Source organism: Sturnira hondurensis, unplaced genomic scaffold (genome assembly GCF_014824575.4).
Source record: "Sturnira hondurensis isolate 20B ecotype Veracruz unplaced genomic scaffold, ASM1482457v3 Scaffold0006413, whole genome shotgun sequence".
Taxonomy (NCBI): Eukaryota; Metazoa; Chordata; class Mammalia; order Chiroptera; family Phyllostomidae; genus Sturnira; species Sturnira hondurensis.
This window is the reverse complement of record NW_028079044.1, coordinates 5,717,086-5,732,964: the sequence shown is the minus strand read 5'-3', so window position 1 is coordinate 5,732,964 and position 15,879 is coordinate 5,717,086. Positions and strand designations below refer to the sequence as shown.

The window sequence follows — 15,879 nt, the reverse complement described above, 5'->3', positions numbered from 1 at the left end:
ATACAAAGACAAGGTAACTAAGTACAATGACAGATGGGTTAGCTAACCTTAAAGCAGTAACCATTTCACAATGCATTCATGTAGGAAATCACTGTACAATTAAACTTACACAATGTCATTTGTTAATTATATCTCAAAGAATCGAGAAAAAATAAATATGTCCACAAATTCTTTAATACAAATCCATATGAATAGACTGTGGCACAAGTGAAGATGTGTGACAACCAACAGGGGGTCAGACAACAAAAAGCACTGCAGACTCCTCCTGGCTCTCTCTTGGGTCTCTCGATATCATGTGTTAAGGCCATTCAAACACCCCATAGGGAGGCTCACGTGGCAAGGAACCGAGGCCTCCAGCCAACAGCCACGTGGGTGAGCTGTCTGTCTGGAAGTGGACCCCCACCTCACTCTAGCCTTTGGTTGAGAGGCCTCATGACAGGCCTTGAGCTAGAATCATGCAGCTAAGCTGACCCTGAATCTCTGACCCCCAGAAACTGAGTTAATGAATTTTGGTTGATTTAAGCTTTTGAATTTGGTGGGGAGAGGAGTTTGTTATGCAGCAAATGATAACTAATACACACTTGGTAGGCTTTAACTAAAACCCGCAAAGGCATTGATGTCATTCATATTTAGGTCTGTCTCCGATCTTTTTTCCTGTTCTTTCTCTCTCTCCCTCTCTCCCCTCTCCAGGCACACTGGCCTCTTTGTCACTTCTTAGGCATGCCAGGCGCTCTTCTGTCTTCAAGCCTTTGCACTTGCTGTTCCCTGTGTGGGATGCTCTTTCTCTGAAAACTTGAATGGCTAGTCCCCTCACCTCCTTCAGGTTTCTAGTCAGATGAAACCATATCAGCGACCTTGTTGACTACCCTATTTAGAGTAGCAATACTAGACCCTGACTGGGTAGCTCAGTTGATTCGAGTGCTGTCCCGACATGCCAAGTTTGCAGGTTCAATCCCTAGTCAGGCCACATATAAGAAACCACTAGTGAATGCACAAATAAGTAGAACAACAATTGATGTCTCTGTGTCTCTCTCTCAATAGATAAAATTTTTAAAAAACATTTAAAGTAGCAACACTATGCAGCCCGACTTGAGCACTCTAATCCCATTGATTGCTTTATTTTTCTTCATAGCACATCTCACCATCAGACATGTTCGTATTTTATTTATTAACTGTCCCCTGAGAAGAACAAAGGCTCAGTGAGGGCATGGATTTGTGATTTTATTCATTGATGTACCTTCTGCCTCTAAAATAGCACTTAACAAATATTTGTTGAACAAATGAAGGCCATGTCCATCTCTTCCAAGGCTTTTCTTGGGACACTGAGTGACTTTACAAGGCCTCTTTTTTTCCTCCAAACTGCCAGGAATGCTCAGGCCTCAATCCTCATCTCTACTCTGCTGACCTTTCTCCTGTGGTTTTAAATACTGTTGACATGTGCACCACTGTCAAATGTTCATCTCCAGCCTTAGACTCCCCTGGAGTGCTGACAGCTGATGGACCGTATCTCCCTGGGTGTCTAATACCTGCCCCGAGCTCACCATGGAGGAAACAGACTGATGAGTTCCCCATCCTCGCCTACTCTTATACCCTCCTACAACACATGCAGAGACAAAATCTTTCCCTTTCTCCTTCTCTCATCTCTATAAATGGTGCCGCTGTCCACATCATTGCTCCAGCCCAAAACTTAGGGGTCACGCTCGGTTCCTCTCTTTCCTTCCACCCCCACATCCAACCCATCAGCAAGACCTTCAGCTCTACCTTGATACTATTTCCTAATCTCAGCCACCTCTCTTTGCACCTGTTCCTAACACTTTTGTACATCATCTCACCTGGACTCTCACAATAATCTTTCCACTCAAAGCCTCCTCCCCTCTAATCTATCCCACTCAATATCAAAGTTGGCTTTTAAAAACTTAAATTGGTCATGTTATGCCTCCATGTTAAACACTCAGTTGTTTTCCATTGCACTTGGACTAAGACCCAAGTCTCAAACAGAGGTGACAAGGCTTTTAAGAGCATGGTCCCCACCGCTGTCCCCAGCCTCCCAGCACACAACTCTCCCCTCATTCATCATGCTCTTGCCACACTGGCCCGCCTGTGCCAGCGCCGCACGACAGAAATGATCCTGTCTGTGCTGTCTGCACACCTCCTCACGGCCATCAGCCTCTGCTCCTATCAGACTGTTCACAGATTCAAAAGTGAACATTGTCACTGGTGCTCAAGGTGACAGGGAGACAGGTTCCACCAACTTATTATTTCCACCAAGTCTTATACAAATGTGCCTGGCAATAGTTTTGACATAAAAAGGCCACACAAGCCTGAATGTCCCTGAGGCAAATTGCAAGATTTATAAACCATGAGTCATGAAAAGTAGAACAAGTCAATTTGCTATGAGGACATGGAATCTCCTGCAGATCGCTGGGGTGAATTTTATTACTCTCACCATTGTTGTCTGTCTGCCTCTCCTCATTCATCCGGACATCCCTGTGTGCCTTCACACTCAGGGCTGTTCTACACACACAGTGTCGCACTTTGATATATGGCATTACTCACAACCCTCTCCCACCTCCCCTGACCCTCCCATTCTAATTACCTAACCCAAGATCTACCTTTTCATTGCTGTTCTCCAGACCCAAGTCCACCCTACAAGGTTTGGTGATGCAAAGGAGATACCAGCTCTCATTGAGTTAACTTCATTCCCAAGTCCTGACAGTCGTGCACTCTAGTGTTGCTTCTGACCCCACTGACATTTCTTCTGAATCCCTAGAGGCTTCTAGTTGCCCAACTTACCTTCCATAAGTACATCACTCAATCTAACAAGATACGCACTCATACTCAAAAGACCCATCAGGCAGAGAGAGTTTGAATTTGACACAGTGAGGTAATTTCGTGCAAGTATTTGAAAACTGATGGCCTTTTTGTTAAGTGTAAAGGATGGTGGGTTTTGCTGTGTATTTTCTGTTCAATTTTGTACTCTAACTGCCATTGCTTCAAAACTGCCACTTAGCTCAAAATGACTTTCTGATTACATTTTCAATCCCTGTTTCCTTGCTTAATCTAAAAATCGCTCAAGTAAACGAGTTTTCAGGAGGCAGCATGTCCCTACTGATTACTTTCCTGAGATCAGATTTTTAGGGCGAAGTCAGGGAGTCTCTGGAAGCCTGTGCATGGGCTTTGCCTAAACTTGCAAAGGAAGAAGATGAGGTCATAACAATTGGTTAATTCAGTTACATTCTGCAAAGTCTGAAAGTGCCACAAAAATTGATGTAACACAATTTTAACAATAAAAGAAACAAAACAGCCCTGGCTGGTATAGCTCAGTGGATTCAGCTCGGGCCTGTGAAGCAAAGGTCGCCAGTTCGATTCCCAGTCAGGGCACATGCTTGGGTTGCAGGCCAGGTTCCCAGTAGGGGACCCATGAGAGGCAACCACACATTGATGTTTCTCTTCCAGTCTTTCTCCTTCCTGTCCCCTCTCTCTAAAAATAAACAAATATTTTTTTAAAAGGAAAAAAACAAAACAACAAAATGCAAAGGCAGAGGTGGTTGTTTAGAAGCAAACTTCTCTCTCAAAAATGTACCATTTGTGTAAATCTGGTCTGCAAAATCAGCACTATGACGAGGGGTCCATTGANGGGACGCACAAAAGGCAACCATACATTGATGTTTCTCTCCCTCTCCTTTCCCTCTAAAGATAAATAAATAAATAAAATCTTAAAAAAAAAGATTAAAAAATAAATAAAAAATAAAAGGAAAAAAACAAAACAACAAAATGCAAAGGCAGAGGTGGTTGTTTAGAAGCAAACTTCTCTCTCAAAAATGTACCATTTGTGTAAATCTGGTCTGCAAAATCAGCACTATGACGAGGGGTCCATTGACTGCATTACTCAAAAGAGCAACCTCTTTCCAATTCTATTTTAAATGTGGCTAAAAAGATTTGCTTTGCTTTTCCATGTATAATTATGATTAGCTATGAAGCATAGAAATTTTAATTATAATATTTTGATGTCATATATAATTAAATTATGTAATTTATATGTTAAATTATATCAATATAAATAAAATAGGACTTGTTTAAAATGTGGAACATGAGGCTTATGAATCGCAAAATGGTGAGCATAAATTCTGTTAACAAATTCTGACTTAAATTTGCAAAACCCCGTATTTTAGGAATGTCAAAAGTATACATCAAGAACACATTCTATTTAAAAGTGTTCAAGAGCAACAGAAATACAAAGATAATAGTGTGCAGGAATAGACACCTAGAAAATAAGCTTTACTTATACTGCATATGCATGTTCAGATAAGTCTAAATGAAACACCTCTTTGGGGCCCTACCTTTCTTGAGACAAGGAAACTTAAACAATTTAACCAGTCCAAAATCATCTCCAGACACCAGCACCGAGCTGCTATAATTCGCGTCCACTGAGTTGACGTCATTGATATCGGTGTACTTTGGCCAAATTCCACTCACTTCTGGGCCCTTCACACAGGTCCAGGAGGCCCAGGGAATCCCTTTGATTTCTTCTTTACTTGCTGAAGGCTTCCCAGCTGAAAATAATCAATAAACATTAACACATTGTTAATAAAAGGCATATTCTAATTTCCTGTACTTTCTTATAAAGGCCTTAAAACCTTTGTTAAAAAAAAAACTTCTATAAAACAAGGAAACTATGGATTGTATGTCTTTACCTAAATGATTTTTATTTACCAGCAAGGTTTAAGGGAAGTACATACTCAAAACTCAGACATAAGGAGAAGAAAAAGAAAAGTGTCATCATACCAAATGGAATAACTCAAACTATTAATATTCACTTGAGTTTAATTAACTACACATGATATTATGTTTCATATAATTATGAAATTACTTTTATCCTATTTAGTCACCATCAGTTTGCCAGATTTTGTAAAAGTTCACGCTTGTACTTCTCATAATTCCAAGACCTACAGAAGTGATTTTTAAAAAATTCAGGCTCAATAAATTCATGGAAAAAAATGAAAATATTTCATTATTTAANTTAATATTCACTTGAGTTTAATTAACTACACATATTATGTTTCATATAATTATGAAATTACTTTTATCCTATTTAGTCACCATCAGTTTGCCAGATTTTGTAAAAGTTCACGCTTGTACTTCTCATAATTCCAGGACCTACAGAAGTGATTTTTAAAAAATTCAGGCTCAATAAATTCATGGAAAAAAATGAAAATATTTCATTATTTAAATGTAAAAGTGCTAGATTAGAATATACCAAATTTTGATAAAACAAATGTAATTCGTTGGGGAAAACAGCACTGACAATTGCGTTAGGGATGTTCTTTCATGCACAGCAGGACACCCAGGCTGCAGCAGCCGCTGGTGGTGAGTGTCTCCAGGGAACACAGAGAGGAGAGAGCATACAGAGAAAGAAACGCTTGGGGAAATGCTTAGCCATGTACTGTTTTAAGACAAGTAAGTGTGTTATCTTATACTCTCCCCCTCAAAATAAACAAATTATTTTCAAATAAAGAATCTGCAATAATAATGCTCATATATATTACTGGTGTGTTATCAAATTGGCACCCAGATATCCTGAAGTCTACCAGTGTTACATAACATTCATTCATAAAATTCACAGCGTCAGAGTTTATGGTTGGATCACAGTCTTTGATCCACTGTTCCTGCTTTGGAGAACACAGGGCAAGGAGCGCAGAAGAGTGGATGTGACCTGTACAGAGACATGTGCAGCTGCACTGTCTACACCAGCAAAGAAAGTAGAGCCCATGTGTTCAATAACAGGAGAATGAGAAAGCAAATTATTGTATTGTCTCTCCACAGGATGTTATTTTGTTATTGTAAATGGCAAAATGTATTCCATATTTTTTACATATGGGAAAGATATATGAAATAATATCAAGCAAAAAAATAGACACAAAGAAATTTGCACCTAGTAATGGTGCATTAACAAATCAAATAGGGCAGAGATTTTAAGAAGTTGAAGTTATATGTTACATATTATTTTAAGATTAATTTTTCAATTAATTTCAAAAAATTTCAGATAAACTGTTATTTGAGGTCAAGATTCATGTTAAATATTAAACTTTTCCTCTTACATTAAAAATCATAAAGATTATAATACAAAAATTTGTCTTTTATTTGTGATGGTTTAGTATCATAAACTGAATGTTACTAATGAGTGTTAGATAAGTTACAGTGAGGGGGTTACAAATAAAAATTGTATTTATAAAATTCCAATTAGTACATTTCATCAAATAATCAATTACTATGGGCTCCTTATAAAGAACTTATAAAGAACACAGATTTGAGACGAAAGCAGTAACAGTAAATAAAAAATGTGAGTCTCAAATCTTTAATATTTTATCTTTTCCTTTTCCTTATCTTTAAGCATTCTTTGTATATATCCTTTTTCATTATAATGATTGCAAGTATTTATACCCAGTTGATGCCTTGTATTTTCACTATATTCAAGGTCTCTCTTATGGTGCAGTAATTTTTTATTTTAATGTGTTTTAATTCATTAACCTCTCCTTTGAGAGTCTGTGATTTGAGGGCCTTGTTTCAGAAAACATTCCTTGCCCTGAGGTCGTAACAACAGTCTCGTGTTTTCTTCACATGGTTCAGAGTTCTGCTCTTCCCAAACATCTGATGCCTGAGTAACTCACACGGCATTTTGTAGAAGAGTCGTTCTCCCGCGCCATCATTCGTCTGCAAGTATTTGCTGTCCAGAGACCAGTCAATGTGCGTGATGAAGCTCACAGACTTGTTGCATTCTCCAATTTTCTTATACCTCTGGGCGACCGCGTAGATGTCTACCGGGCCATCGTTAGATCCCACCGCAAGATAAGAGCCATCTGGAGAAAACTTCATTTCATGAATGACTTCTTTTCGGTCTTTGATATGAACCACTTCTGTCATGTCTCTAGAAGAATAAAAAGCAAAGCAATAAGCAGCAAATCTAGAAATAGGAACCCCAAGTCATGTATGAAAGTATATGTGCCAGAGAAAAAATTGTTTTGAGAGGGTGAAAATACCTGTGGGAATTAGAGAATTAACTTTTGAATATAAAATATTCAATTAACTTTAAAGATACAATATCACCATATTTTGTCTTATATAACACACACATTTTTGCTTATTTTTTAGGAAAAAATAAAGATGCACATTATAAATGAGTAATGCTAATCCTGTATCTATATAAATGTTTTTTTCTTTTTTTTAATTGCTGTTCAAGTATAATTGTCTCCATCTCCCCCACCCACCCTGACCTCCCACCATCAATCCTTCTCCTCTTTGGTTTTGTCCACGGATCCTTTATACATGTTCCCTGATGAGTCTTTTCCTTCTTTTCCCCATTATGTCCCTTCCCCTCCCTATAGAAATGTTTTTAATTCTTTTATTCATGTTTATGTGCTAAAATTGTAACTCTATAAAGCAATAATAATATATGTATGCAAAATAATACCCTGGAATACAATAATTAGCTTTGTTTCTCAATATAAATAAATAAATAATTAAATTAAAAAATTAAAGTGAAAGATTTTTTTTTCCTGAAAGTTTGGGCCCAAAAACATGGGTGCACATTATATACAGCAAAATACAACATTTAAAGTTTATGACCAATTTAGAAAAAAATTCATACTATTTAAAGTAAAACTTTGGCCTTCCAAAGTAAAAACTGAAAAATTTTAATGAAGTACATATTTGCTTTCCTGTTCAATTATATATTATTTTTCTAAAGTTTTTTTGTTAAAAAATTGGGGTTTGTAAAATTGTTTAAAAATATGTCATGGAAAAATAGCTATACCTAGGTTACTATAAACCTTTTTATATTTTAAGCACAGAAACACTGCTTACTACTTATTGCTGTAAGAAGAGCAAGTCCAAAAACCAGAAAAGGAAAATTACTTTTTTTCATACTAAATTGTTATGGGATTATTTAACTTTCACTATGAAAAGTCAATAACACATACATTGAATCACCAGAATATCCTATATCATTTCTGGTCAGATTCTGGTAAGCATTTCTGCCTTCATTTGAAAGCTCACTGAGGGTTTTTCTACAACTATGAGAAAAGCTGATGACTGGCAGGTCCCCTGAGATAGTAATGATGGCTTCATCAACTCCAAAACAAACTGAATGCATACATAATGCCAAATATTTGCTCCACATAATTCCTCACGCCTGCTATCATTTATTAATAGCACTACAGTTTACTACAATGTTATAAAATAGGTGTGAGGGCATTTTTTTCTTTCTGGCTTGGGAAATCCATTAAAAAGAAAAGAAAATCTGGTCATCAGCGATCTTTCCACCCATCGCTAAGCAGAGAAAGAAAACATTGCCCACCAATTTGGTAATAAGTTATATGTGGCTGGTAGTGAGAATCTACTGTAATAAACTGTGCCAAAGTATCTTTCAAAGCTGTACAGAATTTGCTCTGGGCAAAACCTGCCGTATCTAATTTCTGGCTGCATTTCCTTTCTGTAATCACAAAATGGATGAGCCAAACAAACACCTAATGAGTTCAGAAGAATTATAGGATGGATCATAATTTTTATGTTTAGAAATTGCATAGGACATTAAAACGTATGAAATGTTCTATTTTACTGTCAATTGTGGGTGGAAAAAGTCTTTTACTCAAGTTCACCTCTAAAAATCTGGTGCTGTTGGAGTCTGCTTTATTCTTTCTTCCTCTTGGTTTTCTGCAAGCACAGAATTTCTTATCTAAAACCCTTGGGACCAGATGAGCTTGGGAGTTCATTACTCGTTAGATTTTTTAAAGGTTCACATACAATATATTATGGAATATCACCAGTAGGGGCTGGGGTAACACCCTGTATTAATCACATTAATATTTTTTGCAGCAAATCACATGATATGTGATTATTCTTGCTAAGAGATTAATCAACTATGTCCAGTCTCACATCAGTCCTCTGGGACAGACTGTGCTGGCAAAGAAGTCACCGAAGTTTGGGTTTTCAGGGCATTTGGATTTTGTCATGATGGACAGGGGATGGTGATCGTGTTGTGTTCCTATTTGAAAGAGTAAGTGCATTTTTCCTAAGGTCTCACCATACATTATGACCACAAGGACATTAATTCTAACAAAAAATCATTTTTTACTTCTTTTTACATTTTATTTTTCAATTACATTTTGTTTTTTAATTTTAAAAATATGTTTATCGACTTTAGATAGAGAGAGAGGGAGGGAGAGAGAGAAACATTGACCAGTTGCCTCCCATACGTTCCCTGACCAAAGATGGAACCCGCAACCTAGGAATGTGTTCTGACCAGGGATCAAATCCGCAACCTTTTGGTGTATGGGGCAATGCTCCGACCAACGGAGTCAACTGGCCTGGGCTTCAATTACAGTTTACGTTCAATATTATTTTGTATTAGTGTTGGGTATACAGCATAGTTAGACAATCATATTCCCCCATATTTCCAGTACCCACCTGACACTGTACACAGTTATTACAATATTACTGACTATATTCCCTATGCTGTACTTTACATCCCTGTGACTATTTTGTAAGTATCAATTTGTACTTCTTAATCCCTTCTCCTTTTTCACCCAGCCCCCCAAGACCCTCACATCTGGCAGTGTCAGTCTGATCTCTGTATCTATGAGTCTGTTTCTATTTTGTTGGTTCATCTTTTACAACAGAGCATCTTTAATACCATTTTCAATGCCAGGATACATGCCTAACTCGGAGAACAATGAAAGAGCCGTCCTTCATGCCCAGAGCCAGCTGCGATCCATCAGGGCTGAAGGCCACGCTGCGAACGGCTTCTTCCATGTTGCAGCGGGCGATCAAGGCGTGGTCAGCCAGGCTCCACAGTCTGAGCACAAGAACACAGTGAGAAATAAGACTAAACCACCACTCACCACCATCAGGCAGACCAAGGCAGGAAGGCCTGCGCACCACAGTGTGATAACAACAAGAAAGGATGCTGTGTCCTTCTTCCCGGCATGAGACAGTGTTTAGTCCATCTTGGCCATTTCCCCCACTAGAAATGCCCAGCAAGAAATATAAAGTAATACTTCCAAAGATTTTGATATTCATAGAGAAAGGTAATTTTAAACACTACCTTTATACAAAATCTCACTTTTCTCTTTAGAGATTAAAATTAGTTTTTACTTATACCAATGGTTATTAATAACTCTTATAGGATAAGCACTACTAGATGCTATTATTGTTAGTTTTTTTAAAATATGAGTACCCTTCTGGTAAGTGTATTATGTAAACACACATAGACTGAAATACGCATTCCATCTGTTGGCCTCTAGAAAGAAAACAGCAGAGATGGAGAAGAGCCAATGATACCCCTGCCCAAGATGGTTCCAAACTCAGCTGTCTGCAGTCCTATGCTGTCTTTCCTCATAAGTTCCCTGGACACCCCACTGCTGTTAGGCCCACACATGGTTGGGGCTGATATCCCACAGTGCCCTGGCTAAGAAGCACAGCTACTGCTAGAGAAATGTGAGTCAAGGGTCAAGTGCATCTAACAGTTTTCAACAACTCTGGGAACATCTATTCTAGGCAACTCAACCTGAGTAAACATGAACTAAACTTTTGAAGCTACAAATAAAAGTTTACATGTGAGTTGCCATTGTGGTATTTGACTTCTATCTGTTAGGACTTTGCAGACAGTCTTCCCTTAACACACAACAGTATCTGCTAGGCAGACCAACAATCTAGAGTTCTACCATAGTGCCAAGAATAAGTCACATGTGGTTGAGATTCCCTAATGCATTCTGACATGAGGAAGGATGGGGCCCACCCCTTACAATGCAGAGTTGCAGAGTGAATGGTTTACTGATCCCTTAGGCAGCTTGCACTGTTCAGTCTAAAGCTTATATTATTCTTTCAATGCCTCGTCCATTATTCACAATCTCATGCTGTTTTTAGCCATGTGCTATTTTCAGCAATGTAAGCTTTCCTTTACCATCACCCCTCAGTAAACTGTCCTCTCCCTATGAAGTCACTCAGCTAATCTTTCTCAAGAAATTGTGACTTACGTCCTTTCTAAATTTCCATACTCCGTGTACAATTACATTAAAAATGTTAGCCCAATTAATGGTTGAGAAAAAGACAAATACTGGCCATCAGGGCTCCTCAGGGAGGTTTGCAATTCTAAGACTCAATACAGCTATCAAAATACGAAAGCCATGTGTAGGTAGACACATTGTGCCTCCTCACACAACCAAAATTAAGGACAACAAAAATTAAGAAACAAAAAAACCCAACCAGAACTGACAGAAAATTGAACTGTACAGAAGTTCGACAACCATTCATCCAGACTGGTAAGAGGGGCAGAGTCAGTGGGCAGCGGACAGGGGTTGTGGCAGGAAAAAGTGATGGCCAGCAGACCCAGGTATGCAAGCAGCGACTGGCAGACCCTGGGCGCAGGGAGGCAACAGGCAGACCCAGTGAGATGCATAAGGCAGTTGGTTGACTGCGGTCACACATTTGCACACAGATAAACCAGACAAAAATGGGCAGCGAGGCCACACAACCCAGGGCCCCAGCACTGGGGAAATAAAGCCTAAAAGCACCAATTGAAAACACTTGTGGGGGTTGAGGTGCAGGGAGAGACTCTCAGCCTCACAGGAGAGTTCGTAGGAGAGACGGGGTTCTAGAACATACACAAAGCCCACCCACCCGGGAACCAGCACCAGAAGGGCCCAATTTGCTTGTGGGAAGCAGCAGAAGGGACTGAAATCTGAGAGAGCGCGGAGCAAGCACCACTGTTCCCTCTCTGACCCCACCCCCACATACAGCGTCACAACCCAGTGACTGGGTTGTCCTGCCCTGGTGAACACAGAACACTTCGCCCCTCATACATAACAGGTGCGACCAGACGCCCCCCCTACTAAAGGCTCAAACAAAAGAACAGATCAAAGCCCCAGAGCCAATACATCTAAGCAACCAAGAGATAGCCAACCTATCATATGCACAATTCAAAGCACTGGTGATCAAAATGCTCACAGAATTCATTGACTTTGGTCACAAATTAGATGAAAAAATGAAGGCTACACTAAGTGAAATGAAGCAAAAAAGCACAGAGAACCAATAGTGATGGAAAGAAAACTGGGACTCAAATCAATGCAGTGGACCAAAAGGAAGAAAGAAACAACCAAACAGAAAAGAATGAAGAAACAAGAATTCAAAAAACTGAGGAGAGGCTTAGAAACCTCCAGGACATCTTTAAACATTCCAACATCTGAATTATAGGGATACCAGAAGAGGAAGAGGAAGAGCAACAAGTAGAAAACTTATTTGAACAAATAATAAAGGAGAACTTCCCCAAGCTGGCAAAAGAAATATAGTTCCAGGAAGTCCAGGAAGCTCAGAGAGTTCTAAAAAAAAGTGGACCCAAGGAGGAACACACCAAGGCACATCATCATTACATTATCCAAGATTAAAATGAAGGAGAGAATTCTAGAAGCAGCAAGAGATAAGGGGATAGTCACCTAACAAAGGAGTGCCCATCAGACTGTCAGCTGATTTCTCAAAAGAGACCTTACAGGCAAGAAGGGGCTGCAAAGAAGTATTCCAAGTCATGAAAAACAAGGACCTACATCCAAGATTGCTCTATCCAGCAAAGCTTTCATTTAGAATGGAAGGGCAGATAAAGTGCTTCTCAGATAAGGTCAAGTTCAAGGAGTTCATCCTCACCAAGCCCTTATTATATGAAATGTTAAAGGGACTCATCTAAGAAAAAGATAAAAATATGAACAGTGAAAGGACAGCAAACTCACAGTTATTAACAATCACACCTAAAATAAAAGCAAACTAAGAGGACAGGTAGATCAGGAGTGGAACCATAGAAATGGAGATCACATGGAGGGTTAGCAACAGGGGAGTGGGAGGAGGAGAAGGGGGGAGAAGGTACAGAGAATAAGTAGCATAGATGGTAGGTAGGAAATGGGGGAGGGCAAGAATAGTATGAGAAATGTAGAAGCTAAAGAACTTATAACACATGGACATGAACTAAAGGGAAGGAATGTGGGGGGAGGGGTGTGCAAGGTGGAGGGGAGTGAAGGGTGGGAAATGGGACAAGTGTAATAGCATAATCAACAAAATATATTTTTAAAATACCAAAGCCAAAGACTTTCTGCAAATCATTTCCATGTGGATGGGTATGAATTGATTTTCTCGGGTGTTTGAACAACTCAGTGGCATTGTTTTGGCTGTTGGGGGAAGCTCAGTGTGATGGAAAGAAGAGGAAGAGAAGAGGGGAAAGTGAGTGAAGACAAGTATAAGCCAAATACGTGTTCGGTCACATGAGGAGACAATGGAGTTGCTGTCACTGATCTTTAGATTGATGAGACTTGGTGCTTCGTACAGACTAAAGAGTGGATTTATTTTGAGATTATACTTCACTGATATGTATACCAGTTGCATTTTAATGAGATATGAGGGCAAGGGGAAAGCAGGAACCTTCAGTGTAGTTTACAATGTTCTATTTTAACTATTAAAATCCAGAGGCAGTACTCAGTGGATCAATGAATCAGTCTCTTTCCCGATCGCTCATTCTTTTTACAACCTGTTCATTGTTAAGCACATTTAAAGCTTAATAATAAATACAAAACCACTGAAATCAGTGTGATGGTCTTCATCTCACACTTTCAAATTGCATGGTCAGTGCTTCAACAGTCACAAGAGTACTGGAGCATACTCACACTGCTCCTTTTATGCGACGTTATGCTCTCAAAGCCTAACACGCGATCCACCGCAAGAACATTTGAGTCTCTAATAAAACTGCACATTTTCTCAGGAACCAGCACTTCCCTTTGATTTGAGGACAATGTTAAAATTCATCTGAGAATTTACAAAGAAATAATTACGTATTCATGTGCCAAAGACAACTTGGCAAACTGGAATGTAAGTTCTAATGGTGATAGCAAGTGTCTGGACTCAACCGTGAAACCGCCATGCAGCCGTGCCGGCAGGTGAGACGTTACCACAGAGGAGTGTGCTTGGCTCTCAGGACTGGAAGTCATCTTGCCAGCAGTATTTTCACTTCTAAGAACATTTCCTTTCCACAACTTAAGAAGGAGCCAAAGAAAGGTAATGAAATGCCAAGAAGTTAACTGCTGTAGAGCTAAGTGTCTTCACATTCCAGGTGGAAACTGTGGTTCTGCCCTGTGATGATCCTTCTCTTAAGTAACCAGTAAATTTGGCCAAAATCAACCTGTTATCCCAAGGAATTCAGTCGGGTGACGACAGCCACGGCTGGGGCCTCACCTGACAGAGCGGTCGTCGCTGCCTGTCACAGCCAGTGGCTTCTTGGGATGCAGGGCCAGAGCCCAGAGCTCCCCCTCACAGTGACCTTGCAGGATCAGCATGGGCTTGTCTCGTTCTCGCACGATCACTTCAAATATCTCGCTGTCCTGGGTCCCCGCTAGAAGGCGGTCTGCTTTCCAGCACACGCTTCGGATAGAGAGGCCTGACAAAAATATAGAAGTCAAACAAAAGCATACCTTCATGTCATTTACAATAAGACACCTAAAGTAAATATCCTTTCACTAAGGTAGCATCTAATGCAACTCATCTTAAAAATTCCCAGGGGTAGAGGATAAAGTCCACATATTATTCTGTGTTAGTTACCATTGCCTCACACGAGCTGGTCTGCTGGTCATTTTTCCCACCCCTCATAATCTATTTTGCAAAAGAGTGATCACTCTTTTCTGTCTGACTTGGGATAATTATCTGTGTTTACAGCTGGATATATTTTTAAAACCGCATCTTAAAATGAATATAAGAGGAGTAATCAGTCTTTATGGAAATCTAGCCCTTTTTGAAATTATTTCCTTCTGACCTATGGAAAAGTCAGTGTTAACGCCCTTCATTCTTCAGGATGTTAACATTACATTAAAAATTATATGTGGCTGCCCTGACTGGTGTGGCTCAGTGGGTTGGGTGCTGTCCTACAAACCAAAACAATTCCTGATCAGGGCACATGCCTGGGTTGCAGGCCACGTCCCCAGTTGGTGGGGGTGTGTGAGAGGCAACTGGTCAATGTTTCTCTCACACATCCATGTTTCTCTCCCTTTCTCCCTCCCTTACCTTCTCTAAAAAAATTAAATCTTTTTTTAAAAATTGTATGTGGCTGATACTACAGAACGGATAATTATCCTATTAGCAAGTTTAATATGTATTTTCTCAGAACTCAGACTCATTCTGTGGGAGAACAGATGTGCCATGTCCCAGAAATATGCAAATGAAACTAATTTCAGTCACAAAATACCATCAAACATCAAACAATTTATGGAATCTGCTCTGAAAGCACAGTCCCCCTTTAACTTCCGAACTTCCACCTCTGTAGTATTTTACCCTCTCGGCAGGTCTTCTTGCCCTGCCAGGGCTGTGATGTCTCGGGCTTCTCACAGTCTATTCTGCTCCTCACTAGGTTTGGTACTTACTTACTTCAGGAATCCTCTCGTGTCTGAATTAGAAGCATAGCAGCAATCCTACTTTCATAACTGCTTTCAAAAAGGTAAGGATGTTTTAAACTGTGAGGTCTCAGCTGCCTCGCCAGTGAGCTCTGTGTGCGTTTGGCATAGAAAATACCAGGAGTCAGAGCATCTGGGCTTCAATTCTGCTCTGCACCTGAGTGGCCACACACGGGCGGAAGAGTCACTTGGGTTCTCCCCCCATAAAATGTAGCCTATAACCATGGAGGCCATGTAACTTATCATCAAAATTGGGACCCACTGACAGCAAGAGGAGACTCTAAAATAATTATATGTACATCATTTTTTGAAATATTTTATAAACAAGAAGGTAGTTTTGTCATGTTGAAAGATGAATCTGTAAACTAATTCTCTCAAAAATATTTTTAATATAACCCTGGCCAGTGTG

At 39.6% G+C, this 15,879-nt stretch overlaps 1 protein-coding gene across 1 annotated transcript in view; it reads right to left on the bottom strand.

Annotated features, from left to right (window-relative positions):
• Positions 1-15,879, bottom strand: part of EML6 (EMAP like 6) — a 229,424-nt gene that overhangs the window by 89,719 nt on the left and 123,826 nt on the right. The window contains exons 7-10 of the mRNA XM_037047921.1: positions 14,263-14,464; positions 9,713-9,850; positions 6,669-6,925; positions 4,341-4,553 (exon numbers count right to left, since the gene is read on the bottom strand). Of these exons, the coding sequence (XP_036903816.1) occupies positions 4,341-4,553; positions 6,669-6,925; positions 9,713-9,850; positions 14,263-14,464 (810 nt within the window). The remainder of the gene's footprint in view (positions 1-4,340; positions 4,554-6,668; positions 6,926-9,712; positions 9,851-14,262; positions 14,465-15,879) is intronic.